The sequence below is a fragment of the Vitis vinifera genome, chromosome 12 (assembly GCF_030704535.1).
Source record: "Vitis vinifera cultivar Pinot Noir 40024 chromosome 12, ASM3070453v1".
Classification (NCBI taxonomy): domain Eukaryota; kingdom Viridiplantae; phylum Streptophyta; class Magnoliopsida; order Vitales; family Vitaceae; genus Vitis; species Vitis vinifera.
Window position 1 is genome coordinate 15,867,445 of NC_081816.1, and position 24,216 is coordinate 15,891,660.

The 24,216-nt window shown below is 32.0% G+C and overlaps 1 protein-coding gene across 13 annotated transcripts; it reads right to left on the minus strand.

Moving 5' to 3' along the window:
* Positions 1-1,579: 1,579 nt before the first annotated feature.
* On the minus strand, positions 1,580-14,287 carry LOC100248753 (vacuolar protein sorting-associated protein 20 homolog 2). Of its 13 annotated transcripts, none has more exons than XM_010659277.3 (8): positions 14,061-14,287; positions 12,845-12,912; positions 9,357-9,519; positions 8,356-8,508; positions 8,048-8,200; positions 2,528-2,611; positions 2,035-2,197; positions 1,580-1,943 (listed from the first exon to the last, which is right to left on the minus strand). In XM_010659277.3, exons 3-8 carry the CDS (start codon positions 9,456-9,458, stop codon positions 1,918-1,920), a joined length of 681 nt encoding a protein of 226 aa, XP_010657579.1. In that variant the 5' UTR covers positions 9,459-9,519; positions 12,845-12,912; positions 14,061-14,287; the 3' UTR covers positions 1,580-1,917. The 13 variants fall into 13 exon arrangements, with proteins under 13 accessions (XP_010657579.1, XP_002270590.1, XP_010657577.1 ...); XM_002270554.4 differs by having other exon boundaries at positions 9,357-9,524; XM_010659275.3 differs by having other exon boundaries at positions 9,357-9,524; positions 12,845-12,927.
* Between the last annotated feature and the right edge of the window lie 9,929 nt (positions 14,288-24,216).

The following is a 24,216-nucleotide window of genomic DNA, read 5'->3' on the forward strand; positions in this document are numbered from 1 at the left end:
CATATCAGAGTCACCTTACTCAGAAAGGATTAGTTTATTACACATAAATTATGACACAATATGTTTATTTAATTTAATAAAGGAATTGAATTAATTTTATATGAATTGTCAATAAATAACTTGTTAACACGATAATATAGTTCAAATTATCATTATAACTGAGAACTTAACTTTATTTAGGTTTTTTGAACCAAACTTAACTCCTATATAGTTTAGATGAACACCCTTAATGAGAAATTAATCTTAGTAAAAAAAGTGAATTAAAAAAATAAATAAATAAATAAAAGGTAAATTACCCTTAGAGTAGGTAGGGTAAGAAAAAAGAGCATGAAGGGTCATTTGATAATTCTTCTAAAAGGTAGGAAAATGTTCCAGCACTTCAGGTCATAATTTGAAACCATCTCCACAAAGCTTGTTTTTTGTGTGAATCTAGCAAGAAATCCATTAAGGGGTAAGAATTTAAAAAAAAAATGCCAAAAAACAAAAATACCTCAATTTATACAAAATAAATAAATAAATAATTTATAACTCGGATTGAATGATCGAAATGTTAATAATTTTAACAATGTAGATTTGAGATATTAAATCTGAAATATTGAAGGAGGTTTTGAGAAAGAAATGACATTTTTTATGTAAAATATTATTAAATTTTATTTTTTTTTAATTTTTTTATATTATTTTGGTCATATTGAATATGCATTTTTATTTTTAATTTATTTTCCGGGTGAGTTGTTCGGTATGATTATTATTGATTTCCATTAAAAAGGTTTCCACTTTAGTTTGGTTGTTGGGACCAATTTGACATGGTAGAGGAAAAAAAATTTCTCAATTGTTTCATATTTGTTTGGGACCACTTTGTTTGTGTATTTATGAACATATTTGGATTTTCATTGAAAACTGAAATCACTTTGTATGAGACCATTTTATCTTTTATTATGAATTTGTTAAAGAGTTTAGATCACTATATTTTTGTTATAAAATTGTTACCTTTTTATGAGTATTATACTGGTATGATATGTTAAATGTCTAAAATGTTATCTTTTAGTAAAATTAAAATGGGAGGTCATTTTTTGTAATTTGAGGTATTTATTTTAGACTATACATCCAAATAACCAAAAACTAATCTTGCAAACAGTACGTAGGAATCATAGTCATGTAACATTTACATTCACAATAATGCATGCGCATGGCACATGTACATCATCACATTGATCTTTCATCAAAACCATTTACCTAATTTGTAATTAGTGAAATAATATTTTGTAAAATACTAATTATATGTGAACCATAGAAGAACACAAACCTGGGGTAGACCACAGATGACACATTCCATTGCCCTCAAGTTTGTCCTAAAAATCAGTCTATTTTCAAAATAAATTCTCAAAAAAAAACATTCTGTCAAACATATTTTCTAAGTTAGAAATTGTTTTCTGCTCTTTGGAATGGAAAATAGTTTTCAAGATCAACTTCCAAACTGAGCATTAGTAATTTGAGGTAAGGAGGGGGGGAAGTATTAGGACATTTCATGCCACCCAAAGTTCCCATTAGTCCAACTTTCAATAACAACACAAGAAGTAAATAAATAAACTGTATGACAGGATCCATCTTTCATTTGGGATAGTAACTTATTATGCAAGACCATTACATAAACAGCAAATATGTTGGTGATCTCAGAAACTGAAGCAAATGTACACAATGGCAAAAGCTTATGTGACCAAATCTGTACATATGATATCGGATATTGGAATATCAGTGATTGCAGAACATCAGAACCAATCTGTACATACAAAAATCTGTAAAGCACATCCCTACCAGAAGATGGTCCATTTTGGATCACAAACAGCTCCCGGATATAGCAATATCATGTCATTTTCATACGCATTTGTGTATGTAACCAGGCCCATATACTCTGCCCAATCATGCAGGCAATGGTTCTTCCATAACTGTGAGATAAAAAATTTGTCAAGCAATTTTAGAAAAGAAAAGGCTCACAAAAAGATAGGGAATGAGGGGGTAAGGGAAGGAGAGAGAGACCTTTTCTCCTTGTTGAAACTCCAGTTGAAGCATCTTCAGCCTCATCAGCAACCGCCTGGGGAGCAACTGGTGCCTTGGTGGGTACATCAGGAAGGTCCAATTTCTCATTTTCTTCCGGAGGTGGCACTGCTGCAGGAACTGCCGGTAGATCTTGGAGGGTGATCTAGACAAGTAAAAGGGAATTTCTCAATTTGATAAGAAAAATTTACTACTTAAACAGATATTCCTCGCTTCAAAATCAAATTTCTGAAACCTATTAAACAAACAAAATAATGTACCTTACTGCATGCCAAATAATAATTGAAACTACAGCTAGTTCAATACAAACCAAATGAGCATTAACATTGACGATTTAGAATTAAACAATGGGGGAAGTCAGCAGGATATATTATTAGTAACATAGATAAAACACTGGGAAAGATACCACGATATTTGCTGCCAACAGAAACAATAAATCTTATAAGCTAATTGTTTAAATAGAAAAGATGCACACCTGTGTTTCCAGATTTTCCAATTCTGCTAAAATTTCCTCTTCATCTTCTGCTGATAACTTCTCGCCCAAGATTGCATTAATTTCCTTCAAATCCATTATAAAGACAGGAGAATCTTTTTAGAAATTAAAAAGGGGAAGAACAATGCAAGTAGAGAAAGGTGCAGTGAAGAAATCAGTTGAACAGTAAAAGCTGACCACACTCCCACACTAAATTGACACTGAATGATTATAATACAAAGCCATAGAGAAGATGCAGAAATAGAAAAGAAAGAACTAGTCAATCTTAATCAAAATAACAAAACAAAAGAAGGCAATGAAATTTTCTACATTTTTTTTTTATTTTTTGATGACATGAAAAGCCACTAGCCCCATTTCAAAGGACTGAGGAAAGCCACATTCATATACAAATTATCTCTACTTTATTGGGAACCTATCTGTTAACATATAGAATCTTCTCATGTTCCACATACTTGCAGATCAAATAGAACATGATTAAATACATGAATTAAAGAAAAAGAAATTATCTAAAAAGTTAAAATAGTGGACAAATCTAAATAGTTGAAATGAAAAGCTTGATTCTATGCCTACATCTTTGTCCTTACCACTTCCAAGAACATCAGAACCCTTTGAAGCAACTCTTTTCTTGGCCTCTACCTTCTAAAAGGATGCTCAATGCTCCCATCCTACCTCATTTCTATGAATGTCCCAGATGATGAGTATGCAACAAGCCTAAAGTGACTCAATTTTTCAAAGTAAAGAAAAACATGCAATTGGACAATAAGGTGAAACCATTATATAAAATATAAAGGTTTAACCTTCATATTAAAAGGATCTACTGCCAATTTGTCTTTGTAAAGAAAATTTTGGCAAGAATAAAAAACTAGTTTTCAGGAAATTTTACAATTGGTAAAGGGATTCCCTTTCTTTTCTTTTTCTTTCTTTCCTTTTTATTCTTATTTTATTATTATTATTTTTATTTTTTTTCTGGAGAAGCTTCATTCAATAACAGCATGCAGAGGAATCAGCTAACTTATTCTTCTTCATTGTAAGGTGGCTCATTCTCTCAAACATGGGTCAAGTATGAGTCTCTTTGCTTTTCTAAAACATGAAGAAATCATGTTAAAGATGTGGGACCCATGTTTGAGAGTTCCATCCTAATGCTCTTAAGAAGGTTGTCTTTGACCTTCAAATTCTACTTTAAGCATTTAAGGAGCTCTCCTAAATAGGGTTTAACCATTGCACACCTTGCTTACCCAACTAATCCACCATCTAGTTAGCCAAACAAGGAATTCATGCAAAATAGTAACCTAATATTAATGGACTCACAACATTGATACTTATCAAAAAAAAAAAATACTCCTAACAACATTGATGATTTTGCTCACCCAATCATCAAACTTCCATGGACTCACTCCTTTTCTAACACCCATGATCTAACAATGGTCAAATCTCCATCCTCCAAAGAGATTATTAAGGCCCAAAGAACTTGCTTGATGCAAGCATTCTAAAAGGATAGGATCTCTAACTCTATGGCCAACCGCACCCCACCAAGTTTGGAAAAGGCTCTAACCCCTCTCCACAATGATCCTTGCAAACACAACCAATCCCTAACCAAACGAGCATCCATTAAAATCAAGCTTCAGGAAACCCATGGGAAGAGATTACCACTCTATGCTAACCTCCACAATTCTCCTAGTAGAACAAACAAAGCTCCAATTTAACAAGATCACACTCAAACTCACAAAGTAGTACATGAGAATGCAAAAGTACTTCATACCAAAGATGGGAAAAAAGGCATATAGCACCCATAGTGATTCTAGTCCTCCACCTCCCTACAAATATTTCGGAATTCATCTACGCTAGACCACCAAAAGGATAGTGAATATACCATCTGCTATAGAACCTCTGGCAATTATTTTGTAGGGACTGGTCACCAAACCTATGGGCCTGAAATTAGAAATTGGCAAAGAGTTTCTAAGTAACAAAGACCATAAAGGTGGGATTGGTGTTCTTATGAACACCCCCACTATTATAGAACTTCAAGAAAACTCAACATATTCTCCCTTGTAGTAATCCAAAATTCCCAGTAAAATGCTTAAAATACAAAAATAAATTCTGGATTTGGTGCTTTTTCTTGTTCTTTTCAAATGCTGTTTTTCTAATTTCTTTTTCAAAGGGCGGTCCACCCAACTAATACTCTCCTTGGAGATGAAAGACCAGCCCAAACCCTCAACCTTCTAGAGGCCAATTTACCTTATCTTTCACAAACGCTGTTTTTCTAAATTATCTAGATAAAGGGCACTACAACCAACACACTCTCCTTGAAGAGGAGAGACCAGGCCAAACCCTCAACCTCCAAGTGTCCAATGGGGCCTCTTGTAAATTCAACTAAAAAAAAAAAAAAAAATCAAGATCTTCTTGGAAATAAGATCATGGTAACATCACCTATTCTTATACATCAAGGATTTTATTAGCTTTTTTTTCCCCTTTTACCATCAAAAAGCTTGAAATTCTAACCCCCTGAACCCATTTAACTACTGATTTTAGCCCCAAAAACACCTCCTCTCATAATAGAGCTTCTCTTTCCACTTTCTTAGAGGCTCTAAGAGCTATAAGATCATTTGATAAGTAGCCTGCCATTCACTAGAGTTCTACTTTCCTTAATATCCCCAAAAGTAACTTCATTTCAAAACTTCAGTTTAATTTTAATAGGCTGCAGCATCTGCATGAACTTATGATCCTCCCAACCTTCAACATGAGAATTCCCTCCACCATTCACTCACAGAATCTTTAAAGACAAGAGTGAAGAAGATACATATTCCAAAATCAAAATATGAAGCCAGAACTCATTTAAACAGACCATGATCAGAAATAGGATATGGTTGAGTCCCCTAAAGGGTATAGGAAAATCTAACTTGCTAATCATTTGGAATATACATATAATATTATATAGGCAATAAAAAAGAATATATTAATAGTGCCTTAGAAAGGGGGCACCAAAGTACACATGATGTATACAATATGTGCCTAAACGCTAGTCAACAAGGAAAGAGAAAAAACAAAAAAACAACCTCCCTCTCCTTACTTCAAGTTTAGTCAATTGACAAAACCTATCATAAATATTGATTGATGAAACCCATTCCAAACAAAATAGTCATAAAGGAATATTTTAGTTGTTTGATTCAACTGCACAGTATTTACAAACAACCTTCTATTTCTTTCCTTCCCAGGAGTCCAAAACAAGTACAAAGGAGTGGCCTTCCAAGCTTTCCTCCGTTTCTTCCCCACAAAAGAACCATGCAAGCTTAAAAGATCCTCTCTTACAGGGAGCAAATAACCCATGACACACAAAACAAAGAAAAAACTAGCTGCTACAACAATCTTGCTTTTGCACACTGGAGGAGAGTAATCATTTGATTCTTCATCACCTTGACACATGTATCTATTCAGCATGCTCCATCCCCTCCTGTTGAGTTGATCAATCTTCAGAATCTTTCCCCAAATGGCTTCCCATGCAGAAAATAAACCTACTTTCATTGGCACCCAAGGATTCCAAACCATGTTAATAGGAAAAGGTCTTCTAACTTCCCTAGCTAAGGAAACTTAAGAGAGATTTGACAGAGGAGATGCCACTGATGGTTTCCTTCCAACTCATCCTATCCTCCTCATTGCCTCTAATTAAGGTCATGTGCAAATTCCTTAAAAAAGCCTCCACTCTTCCAAGTTCCCAATCATGGAGTTGTCATAAAATGCAGGAACTCCATCGGCCTCCCTTCCATCCACCTCCCACACCATTGCTACCCATTCTTCTTTGGAGACGGTTACAGAAAACAACATTGGGAAAGCCTCTCCCAAAGTCATTTAACCAAACCATATGTCTTCCCAAAACTCATTTCTAATAGCCTTCCACACTTCTCTTGAACACCATCCCCTACCTCTTCTCCAAACTTTCCTACTATAACTTGGTTCTATAAGGACTAATTGTCAATTACAAATCTCCAATTCCACTTGCCACATAGGCCCTTGTTTAAAGGGGAAAGTTTTCTGATACCCATACTTCTTGTCCAAACAAGCAATGGACCAATTTGCCAAATGAGGCCTCTTCTCAAGCCCACCACCACCACAAAGGAAGCAGCCTCTCTAAATATTTTCTAGTCTTAAATTTACCCTTCTCAGAATGGAGAGACAAGAAATACATTTGGAGGCCTAACAATGTGATTTTGGTCAAAGTAAATCTACCTCCTTTTGAGAGGGATTGTCTCTTCACATAGCAAGCTTCTTTTGAAATTTCTCTTCCATCAAACCCCATGCCTTGGTCAATTTATGAGGAGCTCCTAAAGGGGGAGACTTAAGTAAGTAATGGGTGCTTCCCTACCCTATAACCCAACAAGAAGCTAAGCCCTCTACATCTGCAACTTCTCTAATTGGAATTAGCTTGCTTTTCTCCATATTTATCTTTAAGTTGGATACCATCTCAAACCACATGAAAGACTAACTTAAATGCTCCCAGTGTTCCTGATTGACATCACAAAGAATTACAGTGTCATTAACAAACAAAATATGAGACACTTCCATCCCCTCCCTTCTTCTTCCACCCACCTTGAAACTCAAAATAAAGCCCCCTTTCCTAGTCCTACTCAAAATTCAGCTAAGAGCTTCCATAGCCAACATGAATAAGTGGGTAGAAAGGGGATCTCCCCGCCTTACACACCCTAGAGCTCTAAAAAATACTCAAACGATGATCTGATGACTGGAACTAAAAATCTAGCAATAGTTATACACCATTTATCTGTCGAACCCACCCCACCTATCGCCTAAACCTATTTTAATCAACACCAAAATTAGGAAGTCCCAATTGACATGGTCATACACGCCTTCATAATATCCTCTTGCAAATGACCTCATTGTCGGTACTCTTCAACCTTGAGTCAATGGCTTCATTAGTAATAAGCACAGCATCCAAAATTTATCTATCTTCCACAAAGGCATGATAATATTCTGAAACCAATTTTTCCACTCCTTTTTTTACTCTATTAACCAAGACTTTTGCTAGAATCTTATAAAATCCCTTAACCAAGTATAAAGGGGCTTTCTCCGTGGTTGACCTGGTAAATGACTTCTATTTTACATGTCATGTCTGTTTTTCTTCATGTATACCTCTTGTTTACATGGGCACTGCCTTTTCTATAAGCAATAAATGAAAAAAGATGGGTGGGGGGGAGGGATGGGTGCGAAAGAGTAATGAGGGGAGGGGGAGGAGCCAAGATGCAAGGCCAATTAAAGCCAAAACAGTCCTTGCACATAATGGATCTGCACCGTTTCTTACAAGAAACAAAACAAATCCTTTAGCTTACCCCAAACAAGAAGTTATATCAATTTTTTTATATCTTCTTTTTTTTTTTTAATCTTTTGGTAGATATAAAATCATTCCAGCATGCAATAAAAACAAATAAAGCATGACTAAATCCAGTCATAACATCAAAGAGCTTCAAAGGGAAAATAATCATTAGTCGAACTCACATCTTGATAAGCTTTTGCTTCAGCTGAATCATCCATCAGTTTCTGAACATCCTCCAAATTGATTTCACTTTGTATTGCTTTAATTGCATTATTTCCTGCCTTCAAACTGTCAAACACAGCCTTCTGCTTGCTTGCTAGTTCAATATCTGCCAACTAAATTGAAACTGTAAATGGAAGTGTCTTTTGGAACTATAAAGCGTGCTTACAGGAAAGTACCAACAAGTAAAACTAAACCATCCACTTGACCATCAATGTGGAGAATTTGAAGAACATAGAACAAAAGATTATTTCATAATAGTGATGCTTACTTGTTGTTCAACATTAATGACCCAAGCATCAACTTGCTTGAGCAATTCCTCTTGTGCCTTCTTCTTTTTCAATGCTAACAAGGCCCTGTCCTTTTTCTTTTCACGAATCAGGTCCCTTGCAGCTTGTTTTTCAGCTTCAATGACAGCATCAAGCTGGAAAAATATCAGATGACAAAGGGTAACTATCACAAGAATTACAAGACATGAAGTTAACATTATATTCCAAATTACATTATCACCATGCTAATTCCTTAAAAAGTTACAAATTTAATTATTAACCACAAGGTTATAATCTTTTAGAAGGTTCCAAATAGTTCAGCTCCAAATCAAAAATAAAATAACAAATAGGTGCATACATGAGAAGGCAGAGGTTGCACCAATTGAAGAGAGAAAAAAGAATGCATCAATACAATGTCTAGTTCTATATGAGGCATATGGCAGCCCAATGTTGTTGGGATCAATGATGCGTTTAGTTCAGTATTTAAACTGATAGTTTGAAACCCATGTCGAAGGACTAACTTCCAGATTTAACACCAAGGCAAATTCTCAAAGCACATACTCTTTAGCTACCTTATCTATTTCCAAAAGAGAAAACGTATAAAGAGAGAATTCACGAAACAATAATTATATTTTCAGAATAATTTACCTAATCAACTAGCACCCAAAAATATAACTAAAAACAAAATAAATGAAAGCCAGCCCAAAACCAAATAAACAGTAGATAACCACTTGTAAAAACCAAAAGAAGATACTCACCAATGACTCAACACAACAGATAAGCAAGTCCTCAGACATTAATTATTAAGAAAACCAATTATGATATGATAAAAAAAACAAAGCATGAGAAATGGGTTTAACCAGCTCATGTTTCGACTGTGAATAATCAAACATAACCAATCACAAATAAGCATTCTTATTATTACTTATCATCAGTTGGGGTGTATAAAAAAAATTGAATAACAGAAATTAAAGAATAAAAATTTGATAGAAAAATGGGAGACCTGTTGCTGATATTGGGCAAGCTTTCGTCTCTGGGTCTTCAGAGACAGAATTGCTCTGTCCACATCTGTGATCTTAGGCTTCTTCACAAATATATTCCCCATCTTAATTTGCTATTGTATCGATCTGGCACAGCCTTCCGAAGCTTAAGCCTCTCTCTGTGTTCTGTTCTGTGGCATTGATACACAAACAACATGATCACAACTCAATAGAGCAAATACATAACAAAAACTCACCAATTTAAAGGTTCACAAGCAAATAGAGAACAATTAACATTCTCCAAAAAAGAAATAACACAAAATTCTGGAAATATATTCTTCATGAATCTTCTCATTCTTAAATCACCAAAACACATCATAGTTCTCAACAGAACACCCACAGATGAATAAATTTGACCAAGACACAAAGGAACCAAGGAAATGCAAAAAGGAACCACATTCATCGAACGATTGCAACGGAAGGAAAGAGGAGATGAACCTTAAAAAAAATTGGAACCATGAAAGCGTCAGTGGGGTGTCACTAGCAAACCTGAGAAGGGAAATGATTGGAGGATAGAAGAGGTAGGGTCTGATGGATCTGAAGAATTGGACTTAGGGCTAAGGTGCTCTTTGTATTCATTTCTATTCATTAAAATATTTAACTTGCTCCAAGGTGCTCTTTGATAAGAGTAGGCTATATTTTTAATGAAGAAATATTTGTGCAAAGGGTAAAACCATTCCCCACTTTGAAAACCAAACCTTCATGTGTTTGAAATTGTAAATATAACCTCAAATAGACCAAAATACCCTGATATTACTTTTATAAAAAGTGTTTTAATGTGAAATGGGTATAAAAAGTTTGATGGAGACTATTTTCATCTAAAAAAAATGTTATTCTTCTTGTTTTGAAAAAATGGAAGTCATTTTCGCACAATAGGGTCATATGTTTTACCTTTTAATCAAATATTTCTTTAGTAAATATAAAAAAGACAAAAACAAATAATAAGCTGGTACAAAATAATGTTGAATATTGAGTAGTAATACTGTCACACATTAGGTACCAAAATGAAAAAGAATTAGTATAACGTTATAACACAATAGACCGATTATGTTTCAATGTAATTTCCATATGTCATCTTCTATCATCACATTTTGATCTCAACAACAAATTTGAAAATAACTTTAAAAAGCTAAAAGAAAAAAAGTGAGTTTGACATTATAATTAAATTCACAATAATTCATGAAATTACAAAGTAGATGCACTTCACCCATTTTTTATCAGCCACAATAATCAAATAAATTTAATTATTTAGTCATGCTTGCCAATAAATCAAACATTAATAATTTAGGTGCTAATAATTTTTTTTAAATTAATAAAATAATTAAAAAAAATTATACTTAAAGTGAATGTGAAGAGGTTTTTGTATAATATCAATATTTGGAAATAATAATTAGTAAGTGAAATAATAAAGAAAATGATAGATAGTTTGGAAATTAAAAATTATATTTAAAATTATTTTTGGAAAGAAGAGGTGAATATGAAAACATTTTGTGGAATGCTAATATCTAGAATTAGAACTTGATATGTCAATAAGAACAACCGGTGGTCTGGTGGGTATTTTGAAGAGGATGAAATAATTCAAAACTATATTTAAAAGATTTTGAAGAAAAGGTGATTAAGAGATTTTGCACTAGAATAATATTTAGGATTAAATCTTGAAGATTTTGAACAATACTACATAAAAGATAAAAAAATAAAAACAGCAGGAATCGAACCTACAAATTTGCCCCTTTATTAGGTTGGTATAGGTTGGGCGCTTTAACCATTCAGCCATGGATGCAAAGAGACTCAGCAAGTGAACTAGGTTTTGGTATTCCTTCTAGAGCTTCTATTTCTTCTGTTAAACAAGATTCGGGAAAAGAAGGAATAGGAAGACGTGTTTCCAGAACGAACAAGATACAGGTTGAGAAGGGGGAGTTAGCAAAGTTAGACAAGATGGGAATGAGAATAGGAACATGTATTGATATACCAAATCGGCTAATGCTGCCATACTTGAGTTCCTACAATATTTCAAAAAATTTTATATATATATATATATATATATATTTATAAGCAAGCACAATTCGTTAAGAGGAGGCTAAAGAGCCCCAAAGTATACAGGGCGTATACAAGGAAGCAAAGGCCTTACAAGCAAAAAGGCCAAAAACAAACCACCCCTTAACTGGAGGCAAGCCACTCCAGGAAACCTAAAAGGGAATGCGGCTCCTCTTCCATATACAATTTAGCCCAACCCCAAATATTACATACAAAATAATATTTAAACCTCTAAATTGCTAAATCCCCCCCTAAAAGCTAATCTATTCCTTTCCTTCCAAACCATCCAAAAAATGAATAACAGAATGGAATTCCAAAACTTTTATATTTTAAAATCCACATAGATCATATTGAGTTTAAAAAATATGATTAATATTTTTTTTTTTATCGGAATCAAGAGATGTATATATTAATGTTAAAAGAGAAAAATATGATTATAAGTTAATCATTATTACATTTTTAATTTTTCCCATGTGAATAATAATGGATGGTTTTTTCTTAATTTCAAAACCTCCTACCATACCTATTTTTGAGGATTTTTAAGAAATATAATTTGTATTCATTTTTTTTTCATTAGTATGTTTGGTACATATAAATAAAATTAGAACAAAAGAAAATCGCAGTATCATATTGAAAAGAGAAATCAAAATCATGATAAAAATCATTTTAGTTTACATAAGCATAACATTTTTTTTTATCTATGATCCCATTTCTAATATTCACAATAATGAATATGAAATCTATATCCATATCTAAATTGTGCATAAAAGTACAAAGAGTTTGTAGACTTTTTATTTCTAAAGTACCCTAATTATATCACTCATTTTCTCATATTTCATTTATTTATCATTTAACTATAACAACCATAATAACCTCACTTTAAAGACCATAATAAATTGACCCTTTTATTCTTTATCAGTTATAATTGATAAAATTAAATTCACTTCATAAAAAGGTAAAAAAAGATAAAAAGGGCCACCAAAAAAGTGAACCAAGGTATAAAATCCACTTTACTTATTTTGCACTTTAAAATTGTTAGACTCAAAAATCTGCCCCATTAAATGGTTAAACGAAAGGATGAAAGGATAAAACATAACAAAGCATAGACACTCTATTGCCAACAAATCCGTCCAACTAGAAAAAAATAATAATAATACCATATATAGATGATAAGATATTCATCTCCAGGTATATTCATTGATGGCATTAAAATGTTCTCTTCAAACTTAGCCAGATGCCAGTGAAATACTGTGATTTAAGAGAGATTTCAAACCTCATATACTTTCCATAATACCTATTATCTTAAAAATGAAGATGTGCTCACACTCTAAAACTAGGTTAAAATATATAACAATTCAACAGCAAGGCAAAATGAATTAATTACCAAGATGAACATTTTGCAAAATTTGATACTTACATGACTTAGGGCAGGTTGATGAACTTGCTTGGATGTTTCAAAGGAGTCCAATATAGGCCTCACTACAGCTGAAAGAAAGAGGCCTGAAATTCTTAGAATAAAAGAACAGGTAAGATGAAATTTTCTCCATCAAAAAAGGATAATATACACTCATATAAGATTAATTATAGAAACTGCCCAAGAATTTTTCCCTTTTTATAAGCTAAATGCATAAGAAATTATGAAACAGGATTGCCTTTGCAAACCATTCCACTTTACAAATAATGGATTTTCAAATCAGTGGCTGAACCAATTATATTTGTCAATCCAAATGACACTTTCTGCAAATTCCTCTCTCTCTCTCTCTCTCTCTCTCTCTCAAATTCCTTTCCAGAATTAGTCAATTTGTTCTAATATCTCCTCATCTAGGTGAGAAATTCTCCTTTGTTATTTTCACAGGAATTCAGCCATATAAACTAAAAACAGTTTTAGCATGATGAGGGAAATGATGCTTCATTGATCATTTGGCATTTTCCATGTAATCCAGAATGAATTCCTAGAGTTCAAAATTTTCAACAATAGCATTGACAGGTTGAAAGCATTCCAAGAGAAACCTAGCTCTCTGTTTGGTTTCCAAAAAAATGCACAAATGAAGGAAACGAACATTTTCATTCCTAAGTCATTTTGAAAAAGAAAAAAGAAAAAAGAAAAGAAAGAAAAGAAAAAGGCCCTCAGCAGTGTCAATTTTAGGTGGCATTTCTCTGTATTCCCGAACCGTCGTTGGAGAAAAAATTACAATTCAAAAATTTAATGCCTGTTTCATACTTTCCCTGTATCAAAACTGAATCTTTTTACACAAGAAAACATTCCCAACTAATGAAGACCGTTAATCTAAGAAAAGTTTCAGCGTCATCTGTAATCCAAACTAGCAATAGTTCCACGGATGTCCAAAGAGAAACCCTAGAATTCAAAACTCACAGCAACAGCATTCCCAATTTATAAAGCACTGAGAGTGAAATCCCTCCCTCTGTTCGGATTACCAAGAAAATGAAGAAAAACAGATCAAAAATCAAAATTAAGAACGTATTTTGATTACTACCTCGAGCGAGCCCTAGATGATGAAAAAATTAGGATTCAAACTTTTCTTTCATGTTCTCGTTATTTTCTCAGAACCCAAACGATTGAATACAATCTAGCAGCCTATTGAAATAATTGGGAATAGAGATTGGAAGAGTACCTTGAATGCTTGAACTCGGAGATCGACCGAAAAGCAGCGTTTGGAGAAGGAATGATCGAACTCTGTCGAGCAAAGAGAGATGGGGGGCTTCTTCTGCTGCCAGCAAACCGTGTTGAACGTGAGTTCGGTTCTTGGACTATCCTGGCGCATATGCGCTGATTTCTAATAATACATCCTATGCCTCTCCCCGACAAATAACCCTAATTTATTACAGTTTTCGATCCAAGTCAATTTCGTTTTCACAAGTCTAATAAATAAATTTTTTTTAATCCATATTAATATATTAATTTTTATAATTAAGTTAATTAAGTCTATCTCAAAATAATGTAAATTGATATTATGTCAAATTTACACTACTTTATTTACAAGTTTACTTCTTTATCCATATATAAAATATTTTTTTGTTCTTTAAAACAAAAAATAAAAAAAAAACAAAAAAACTACATTCATTAACTAGAAAATAATTTTTTATTCTTAAAAATATAAAATAAAGTGTTTTTTTCATATGAATTCTATTTATTTTTTTAATTATGAAACTTTATTCATGTTTATCAAAAATTGAGAAAGTTAGAAATTTATTAAAAATCAAGGAAATTTGTAAAAGATGCAGAAAAATAGCAAGAAAATTTATTAAAATCTGGTCTAGATCATCTTGAAGAAAATTAATTATGAAACTTTATTCCCATTGACCTCTCTCTTAAATTTCTCCTTGGAGCTTGCATAAATCATCTTGCTTCTAACCATTGATCTATCAAGAAGCCACAGTATTACAAGGCCATATGAGAGATGTAACCACAAATAGACCCTCAATAGTGAGTCCACTTTGCAAGTTATTGGATTTCTTCATGGTGTGTAGAACAACCCCAATAATGATAGTATTGAGTCTGACTGCATTAGGCTTAAATGACTTGAAGCTTTCGGATAGGAATCCAAAGTCACCAATATCACTAATGTAGAGTTGGGTAGACTTTCTAGTGAGTGAATGGTAATCAACAATATTATGACATAACTTATGACCTGTCATTACCCAAATTCTGGGCAACCCAGAACTTGACTCATGACCTCAAGTCAAAGGTTTGACCCTAAGGGTTACACCTATCCAAGCTGACAGTGAAACCTAATAACCTTTTTTTTTTCCCCCAATAAATTTATCGAGCTAAGATTTACCATATCATATTATTTTATTTTATTTTTTCCAAAAAGCAACCATCACACTATCACATGTTCACAAGTATAATAAATCCATCAGTCCACTCACCACCCAAGGTGATAACCCAAATATTTAGAAAAAAAGTTTTACAAACTAATAAAATATAATTTAAGTTACAAAAGTCCTTGCAATTCAAATTATTACATGTCAAAACGTAATACAACTGAAAAACAACCATCATTATGGTTATTTTACTCTCTAGAGCTTTCTAGAAAACTTTCTGATCTTCCTGTAGTTCCACAAACTACATCCACATCTAAAAATTTTAGAAAATAAAGGGGTGAGCATTTCCATATTGTTTAGTAGGGTGTTTTACACCCCAAATGGTTTTGAAATTTTAGGTCAATAAAATACAATCGCATGTTAAAATATAATATTACATCTACATTGTATACATTAAATCAACTACAACTTACATATTTAAATCAATCAAAATTATCACTTCTCTTATTCAATCATATGCCTAGTGTATCAACAATTCTAAATTTACAAAATAAACAAGTCATTTTAGTCTCAAATAATATATTCAAATATACAATTGATAAATAATACAAATCCTTCTTCCAAATGCAATATGATGCAAATGCTTACACACAATCACATAATGCACTATTGTTCATGGGCTTTCATCGAAGGATATGCGTCCGTACCCAAATACACTCCCCATTTGGAGTCTTCCCTATGTAAACTTTTGAGTCTTTCACCCTAAGGATCTCACTCCCTTTTTAATTCGTCATCTCTAAGGCCCTTTTATTTCTCTTTTCTTTTCATTTTTGCTATTTTTGAGGGCTTTTCATTCTCATTTCCATTTCACACAACCATTTCTCCAATTTTTCTTTTTCTTCACACAACCATGATGCATATGAAGTGCAATCAAAATCATATTTTAACATCCACAATTTTCCAAGACATAATTTTATTTATTCCCGTTATATTTCATGATTTCCAACAATTCACACAACGATTTCTTCTTCACTTTAATCACCACAAACATCAAAGAAAATTCACCAATAATTTGTATATCATCAAAACATATTTTAAACCTTAGCCACATGAATTTTATTTATTTCCAACATGCTTAATAATTTCCAACCACCAATATAACAATTTTTCTTCAACAATATCATCCCAATTATTAAAGAAAATTCCTAATAATCCAAATATCAATAAAACATAATTTATATGTTAATTTTATTTATTCCCAACAATCTCAATAATTTTTTTAACACACAATACAATTATTTTTCCACATTTAAATTACCAAAAAATTCAAGAAAATTTTAAATAATTCAAATATCAATAAAAACACAATTTATACCATAGTTTTACTTATATACAACAATCTCAATAATTCCTAATACTCAATACAACTTTTTTCTATATTTAAATCATCTCAAATATTACCAAAATTTCAAAACAATTCATAAATTACAAAATAAAATTATCAATAACCATAATCACACTCCAAATAATATAAATAACACTTATTATATCCTAAAAACACAATATATAATTTTTTTTTTCCAAAGAAAAATATTAAATCAAAGTTTTAAGATTAAACCACCCTACCTCATATCCAAAAATCTAACCATTAAAACAAAAACAAACTCCGTAGGAATGTTTCTCGTATTGAATAGAGTATCCTCCTAAAATCTCACGCAAAATGAAATTCGTTTGGCAGGTCAATTATATATATAAATTCTAAAATACCATGTACATCCCTTTCTCAATAAATTAAAACCATTATTCTTTAATTCACATTATACAATTATAAATCAAACTCAACTAATGTTTTTCTACATTACAAAAAATACCATCGTAGTCTTAATTAAGTTTATTACAAACATGCTCTTCAAAAAAATATAATTTGACTGTAATTATCTGAAATATTTTTACTCTGAAATTCATTTAGGATATGATTTAATTAACTATTAAAAAAAATCAATTTCATAAAATGTTTGAAACATAAAATAATTTTTTCGGCATCCAAGAAATTGAAATTCATAATAACATTTAACCTGTTAATTTCACCAATATTTATTTACCAACAAAAATTTAAGCATTATTCTAAAATTTAATTCCATCAATTATTTAGTCATTCAATTTATAATACTCAAATTCTCAACGCTTTAGTATAACTTTTATTTAATTTACTTCATTTATCAAATTCTTTGATTGCATCAAACTTTCAAAAGTTAAATTCACAAAATTCACATTTAATTAATTTACCTTTTTGTGTATCTTTTTAAATTCACATATCATAATTTACTCTTAATTTAATTTCAATTCAATTTTGTTTGATGTTTTGTAATTCTATAAGGTTTAATTCCAATTATAAAAATTAAATTGATTCGTTATAAATTTAAATTCAATTCCTTTTTAATTATCCATTATAACAATTTGATATAACATACATTTTTACCAAGTTTTTCTCACTATGATTCTCTAATAATTATCCAATAATAATTAAATTAATGCTCATAATATATTTAATATTCAATTTTTCAAAATATAATTTCAATTATTTGATGGTTAAATTTTTCTCCAAATTTAAATTTAATTTTTGAAATTCCTACTCTTTGCATCCGACGTGGCAACTTTTCAAACTATTGACTTTTGACCAACTTTTCCAAAATCTCTCCCAATTAAATATTAATACGTGGATCTTCACCATTCTTTTTTACCATTTGACTAACAATTTTATGAAAACTTTTCTAATCCTTGAATCTGATGTTTCATTAAAAACACGAGTGTTAAATGACCTCTATAAGCATGTTCAAGAAATACTATGATAGTTTCACAATGGCGTTGTCAGATCGCTTAGTGCTACAAAGGTAGCCATGAGGTGAGGATTCAATTCAACTTTGTCATAACTTGGAGAAGAAATTGGTACTCGATTTTTTCATCATTCTCCCATATTTGCTTCTTCTTGCCATTAAATACCCATCAAGATACTCATCTATGGGCACTTACTTATCAGAATTGGTTGTTGAAGACTTTGAATGTACTCCCAGATCAAATGAAACAGATAGAGACCCTCTTGCCATTGACAAAAATCTCCATACAGCTGGCGTTGTAGCATTCTTCATTGCAGATGTGTACTTAATTGGACTGACTAAGTATGCATCTATCTCCGTTGATGTATTCTCAAGCAAACCTTCAAAACTCAGATTGAGCACATGTCAAACAGTGGTCAATATCGTGTAGGAATGAGGAGTGCTTGGTGGGCATGGTGATGAGGGACCAACTGATGGTGGTGGTATGGTTATGAGCTTAGTGGGTGTGAAGGTTAAGAAAATGGTGGGTTTGTCTTAAGGTTTTATGCATGGAATTGTTTGCTTGAGATTGGATTTGATAGATGACAATTTTTTATGGAGGACTTTGCAAAGGCCTTGGGTGGCCATGCACGCATGGGTCACATGCACATGGGTAGGATAGAAAAAAAGTTGTGAGGAAGTGAGTGGTCGAGTAGTGGGAGAAATGAGCCCCAATGCATCTTGCTCATCAGTCATTGTGGTTAACTTTTGAAGTTATGCATGCCCTCACAGTAGACTCTGCATAATTTGAAGGTAAGAACTTTGGAATGGAAACAATGTTACATAGCTCTTTAGGTTGGTGTTTTATTTATTTATTTATTTAATCTCATGCCAAAGAAAAGCTTATAAATGAGACAACTTATTCCTAAAAAAGCAATAACCCATGATGGAGATTTCCTGACTTCAGCACCTGAAAAAGAATATCAAGATCATTAGCTTTAATGATCTATAGTTTCCAGCTCTAAGTAGCCATATTACCAAAGCATTTGGATTTGCCACTGAAAAACCCAATTCAAATTTGAAGGCACCAAACTATGAAAGAGAGTTGTTGCCGATAGTAAGTAATTCTAATTCATGATGACATGGTCCAAGAACAGTATTTCTCTTCGCTTAAACACAACGACTTGCTCAGTTTCAAAACAACCTCTTTCAACTTGGGCGATGTTGTCAATTGATGTGTCCCAATCCTCACTTGCTTAGATTTCAAAGTCTCCATTGATTTCTTAGACAAAGACCACTGATGATCTTGAGCATATTGTCATGACCCAAATTCTCGGTGACCCAGAATCTGATCCGTGACCCCAAGTCAAAGGTTTGACCCTAAGGGTTCCTCCTAATCCAAACTGGTAGTTAACTAAAATGCCTTGATTTTTTTTTTCTAAACATAAATCACATCAAAGCTTCCTCCAACTAACATTCCAACTTATCAAAATACAACAACTACTCAAGAGCAACAAGCAATTTAATATCAATAAGATCTTTAACCAAAGTCTAACAAAAGTGTCCACAATAGAGCAAGTTTAATTCAAAATACAATCCATAAACGATTACATAATTTAAAAATCTATTAGAACAAGTTCCAATAACCCAACACAACCAAGGACAACAAAATCCTCTAGACTGCTCCAAAATCTCTTGGGGCATCCTCAAGCCTTCCCTATCCCGTCTACTAATCATCAGAAGCTACATCTGCATCTAAAAAGATTTAAGAAAGAATGGGTGAGCATTCCACATTGCTCAGTAGGGTGCCTTACGCCCAAGAGGGTTAATTAGGATTACTAAGGTTAAAAAAAAAAAACATACACAAACTAAGCATTCAACCATAGAATAAACAACTCCAAGCATTTCATGTAGTCACATTACATCACTTCAACAATTAAATAAAATGCATATGAGGATGTGACATATAGTCATACAATGCACTGTTATTCTCGGGCTTTCACCGAAGGATATGCATTCGTACCCAAATAAACTATCCATTCAGAGTCTTCCCGGGGTAGATTTTTGGGTCTTTCACCCTAGGGATCTCACTCTCTTCTTGATTTGCCTGATGATCTTGAGCATATTGTCATGACCCAAATTCTCGGTGACCCAGAATTTGATCCGTGACCCCAAGTCAAAGGTTTGACCCTAAGGGTTCCTCCTAATCCAAACTGGTAGTTAACTAAAATGCCTTGATTTTTTTTTTTTCTAAACATAAATCACATCAAAGCTTCCTCCAACTAACATTCCAACTTATCAAAATACAACAACTACTCAAGAGCAACAAGCAATTTAATATCAATAAGATCTTTAACCAAAGTCTAACAAAAGTGTCCACAATAGAGCAAGTTTAATTCAAAATACAATCCATAAACGATTACATAATTTAAAAATCTATTAGAACAAGTTCCAATAACCCAACACAACCAAGGACAACAAAATCCTCTAGACTGCTCCAAAATCTCTTGGGGCATCCTCAAGCCTTCCCTATCCCGTCTACTAATCATCAGAAGCTACATCTGCATCCAAAAAGATTTAAGAAAGAATGGGTGAGCATTCCACATTGCTCAGTAGGGTGTCTTACGCCCAAGAGGGTTAATTAGGATTACTAAGGTTAAAAAAAAAAAACATACACAAACTAAGCATTCAACCATAGAATAAACAACTCCAAGCATTTCATGTAGTCACATTACATCACTTCAACAATTAAATAAAATGCATATGAGGATGTGACATACAGTCATACAATGCACTGTTATTCTCGGGCTTTCACCGAAGGATATGCATTCGTACCCAAATAAACTATCCATTCAGAGTCTTCCCGGGGTAGATTTTTGGGTCTTTCACCCTAGGGATCTCACTCTCTTCTTGATTTGCCTCTCATGGACCTTTACTTTTCATTACTATTTTATTTTTTTTCCATTTCATGCACCTTTCATTGTTTTTTTTTTCTTTCACACAACCATGATGCATATGAAATGCATTGAGATTAATTATCATCATTCACAAGTATTACAATTATCAAATAAAATTTCCATTAATCCAAATATCAATAAAATTATAATTTATACCATGATTTCACTATTCCTTAACAATCCCAACAATTTCAACAACCAAATACAATTATTATCCACAATTAAATTACAAAATAAAAAAACCAAATAAATTCTCAATAATTCAAATATCAATTAAACATAATGGATATCAAAATTTCATTATTTCTCAACAATCCCAATAATTCTAATAATCAAATGTAATTATTTCTCCACAATTAAATTACCAAAAACAACCAAATAAATTATCCATAATTCAAATATCAATTAAACATAATTTCTACCAAAATTCCATTATATCTCAACAACCCCAATAAAGTCAACAACTAAATGCAATTATTTTTCCACAATTAAACACTTCCATTATCACACAAAAATTCTAAGAAAAATTCCTAAATCACCCAATAAAAATTATCGTATTATAAGTATTACCTATTTAACTTCCAACAACGAGATTTGTAATTTTTTTTAAAAGAAAAAGGCATTAAAAATAAAAGTTTTAGGTTTAAGTCTCCCTACCACAAATCTAACAATTCAACTATTGAAAACGAAATTTGACACTGTACGAATGTTTTTCGTGTTGAGTAGAGTGTTCTCTCAAAATTTCACACGAAAAGGACTATGTTTGGTTGTTGAAATGGTCATTGTCTAAATCTGACAATACTACTCATATTTGGAAAACTCCAAAATCATTCAAAGGTTTTGAGATGCAATTTTACTTTTTTTTTTTTCTCACATCATATCACTTCATCTAAGTCTTCGAGACATCCCAATCCCATGTCCAAACGATTCACTTACTTCAATCATTCTACTTAAGATTAATGAAATATTTAGACCAATCTACCATAATATAATCAAAATTACAATAAGACCAACATGATCGCAATTTAGTTTCAACAAATAATAACAACATCAACCCATGCTCTATTCAATCATTATCAACAATATTAATTACAAGCAATTTACGCATCCATAACATGTAATTTGCATGCTTAAGCTATTTTTAATACTTATTCTAACACTATTTCTTCAACAAATAAATTGGAATCCACTAACAACTAATATACAATATCAAGCATCAAAGGAAGAAAACATAAGAAAGTAAGCACACATAACACACAAGCTCAGATACTATCACAACCTTGAGTTCTAATACCACATTGTCACGACCCAAATTCTGGGGGACCTAAAATCTAACCCATGACCCCAAGTCAAAGGTTTGACCCTAAGGGTTCCTCCTAATCCAAATTGGTAGTTAACTAAAATGCCTTGAAATTTTTTTTTTCTAAACATAAATCACAGCAAAGCTTCCTCCAACTAACATTCTAACTTATCAAAATACAACAACTACTCAAGAGCAACAAGCAATTTAATATCAATAAGATCTCTAACCAAAGTCTAACAAAAGTGTCCATAATAGAGCAATTCAAAATACAATCCATAAACGATTACATAATTTAAAAATCTATTAGAACATGTTCCACTAATCCAACACAACCAAGGATAACAAAATCCTCTAAGTTGCTCCAAAATCTCTTGGGGCATCCTCAAGTCCTCCTTGTCTCATCTACTGATAATCAAGAGCTACATATGCCTCTAAAAAGATTTAAGAATGAAGGGATGAACATTCCACATTGCTCAATAGGGTGTCTTACATCAAAGGGGGTTAATTGGGATTACTAAGTTTAAAAAAAGAAAAAAAAACACAAACTAAGCATTCAACCGTAGAATAAATAACTCCAAACATTTCATTTGGTCACATTACACCACTTCAACAATTCTCAACAATTAAATAAAATGCATATGAGAATGTGACACACAGTCATACAATTCACTATTGTTCTTAGGTTTTCACCGAATGATACGCGTTCGTACCCAAATACACTCTCCATTCAGAGTCTTCTTGGGGTGGATTTTTGGGTCTTTCACCCTAGTGATCTCACTATCTTCTTGATTTGCCTCTCACAGGCCTTTAATTTTCATTACTATTTTATTTTATTTTTCCATTTCATGCACCTTTCACTGTTTTTTTTTTTCCCTTCTCACAACCATGATGCATATAAAATACAATGAGATTAATTATCTTCATTCACAAGTATCATAAATATCAAATAAAATTTTCATTAATCCAAATATCAATAAAATTATAATTTATACCATGATTTCATTGTTCCTCAACAATCCCAACAATTTCAACAACCAAATATAATTATTATCCACAATTAAATTACCAAAAACAACCAAATAAATTCTCAATAATTCAAATATCAATTAAACATAATGTGTACCAAAATTCCATTATTTCTCAACAATCCCAATAATTCCAATAATCAAATATAGTTATTTCTCCACAATTAAATTACCAAAAACAACCAAATAAATTCTCCATAATTCAAATATCAATTAAACATAATTTATACCAAAATTCCATTATTTCTCAACAACCCCAGTAAAGTCAACAACCAAATGCAATTATTTTTCCACAATTAAACACTTCCATTATCACACAAAAATTCTAAGGAAAATTCTTAAATCACCCAATAAAAATTCTTGTATCATAAATATTACCTATTTAACTTCCAACAACGAGATTTATAATTTTTTTTTTAAAGAAAAAGACATTAAAAATAAAAGTTTTAGGATTAAGTCTCTCTACCACAGATCTAACAATCCAATTTTTGAAAATGAAATCCGACATCGTATGAATATTTTTTGTATCGAGTAGAGTGTTCCCTCAAAATTTCACGCAAAAAGGAGCACGTTTGGCCGTCAAAATGGCCGATCATAAAACAACATGTTCTCCTCTCATAGTCGCCAACGCAATCTGCAAGCTTCCTCTCTCATTTTTTATTTCCTTTTCTTTTCCTTGTTTTTTAATCCCTCCAGATACCAAACGACCACTAATATAACATATTATTTTATATTATTATTTTTTTCTTCAATTCAATTTGTTTTTCTTTCTTAATTCATTTTTTTAAAAACACACAAAATAAATTATCAAACACCAACACAAAAATTTTAATTTCTCAAATGTATTATTAAGCAATTTAATTTAATTTTCACTTAATTAATTCTAATTAATTTTAATTAATTCA

What these genes read in the sequence shown, in the direction of transcription:
- LOC100248753 (XM_059741171.1), bottom strand. Translation starts at nt 9,458, where the DNA reads ATGGGGAATATATTTGTGAAGAAGCCTAAGATCACAGATGTGGACAGA. An exon ending in TTGCCCAATATCAGCAACAG is followed by an intron (nt 8,509 to 9,356) that starts GTCTCCCATTTT and finishes ATATTTTTCCAG; the next exon opens with CTTGATGCTGTCATTGAAGC. An exon ending in TCATTAATGTTGAACAACAA is followed by an intron (nt 8,201 to 8,355) that starts GTAAGCATCACT and finishes GTTTCAATTTAG; the next exon opens with TTGGCAGATATTGAACTAGC.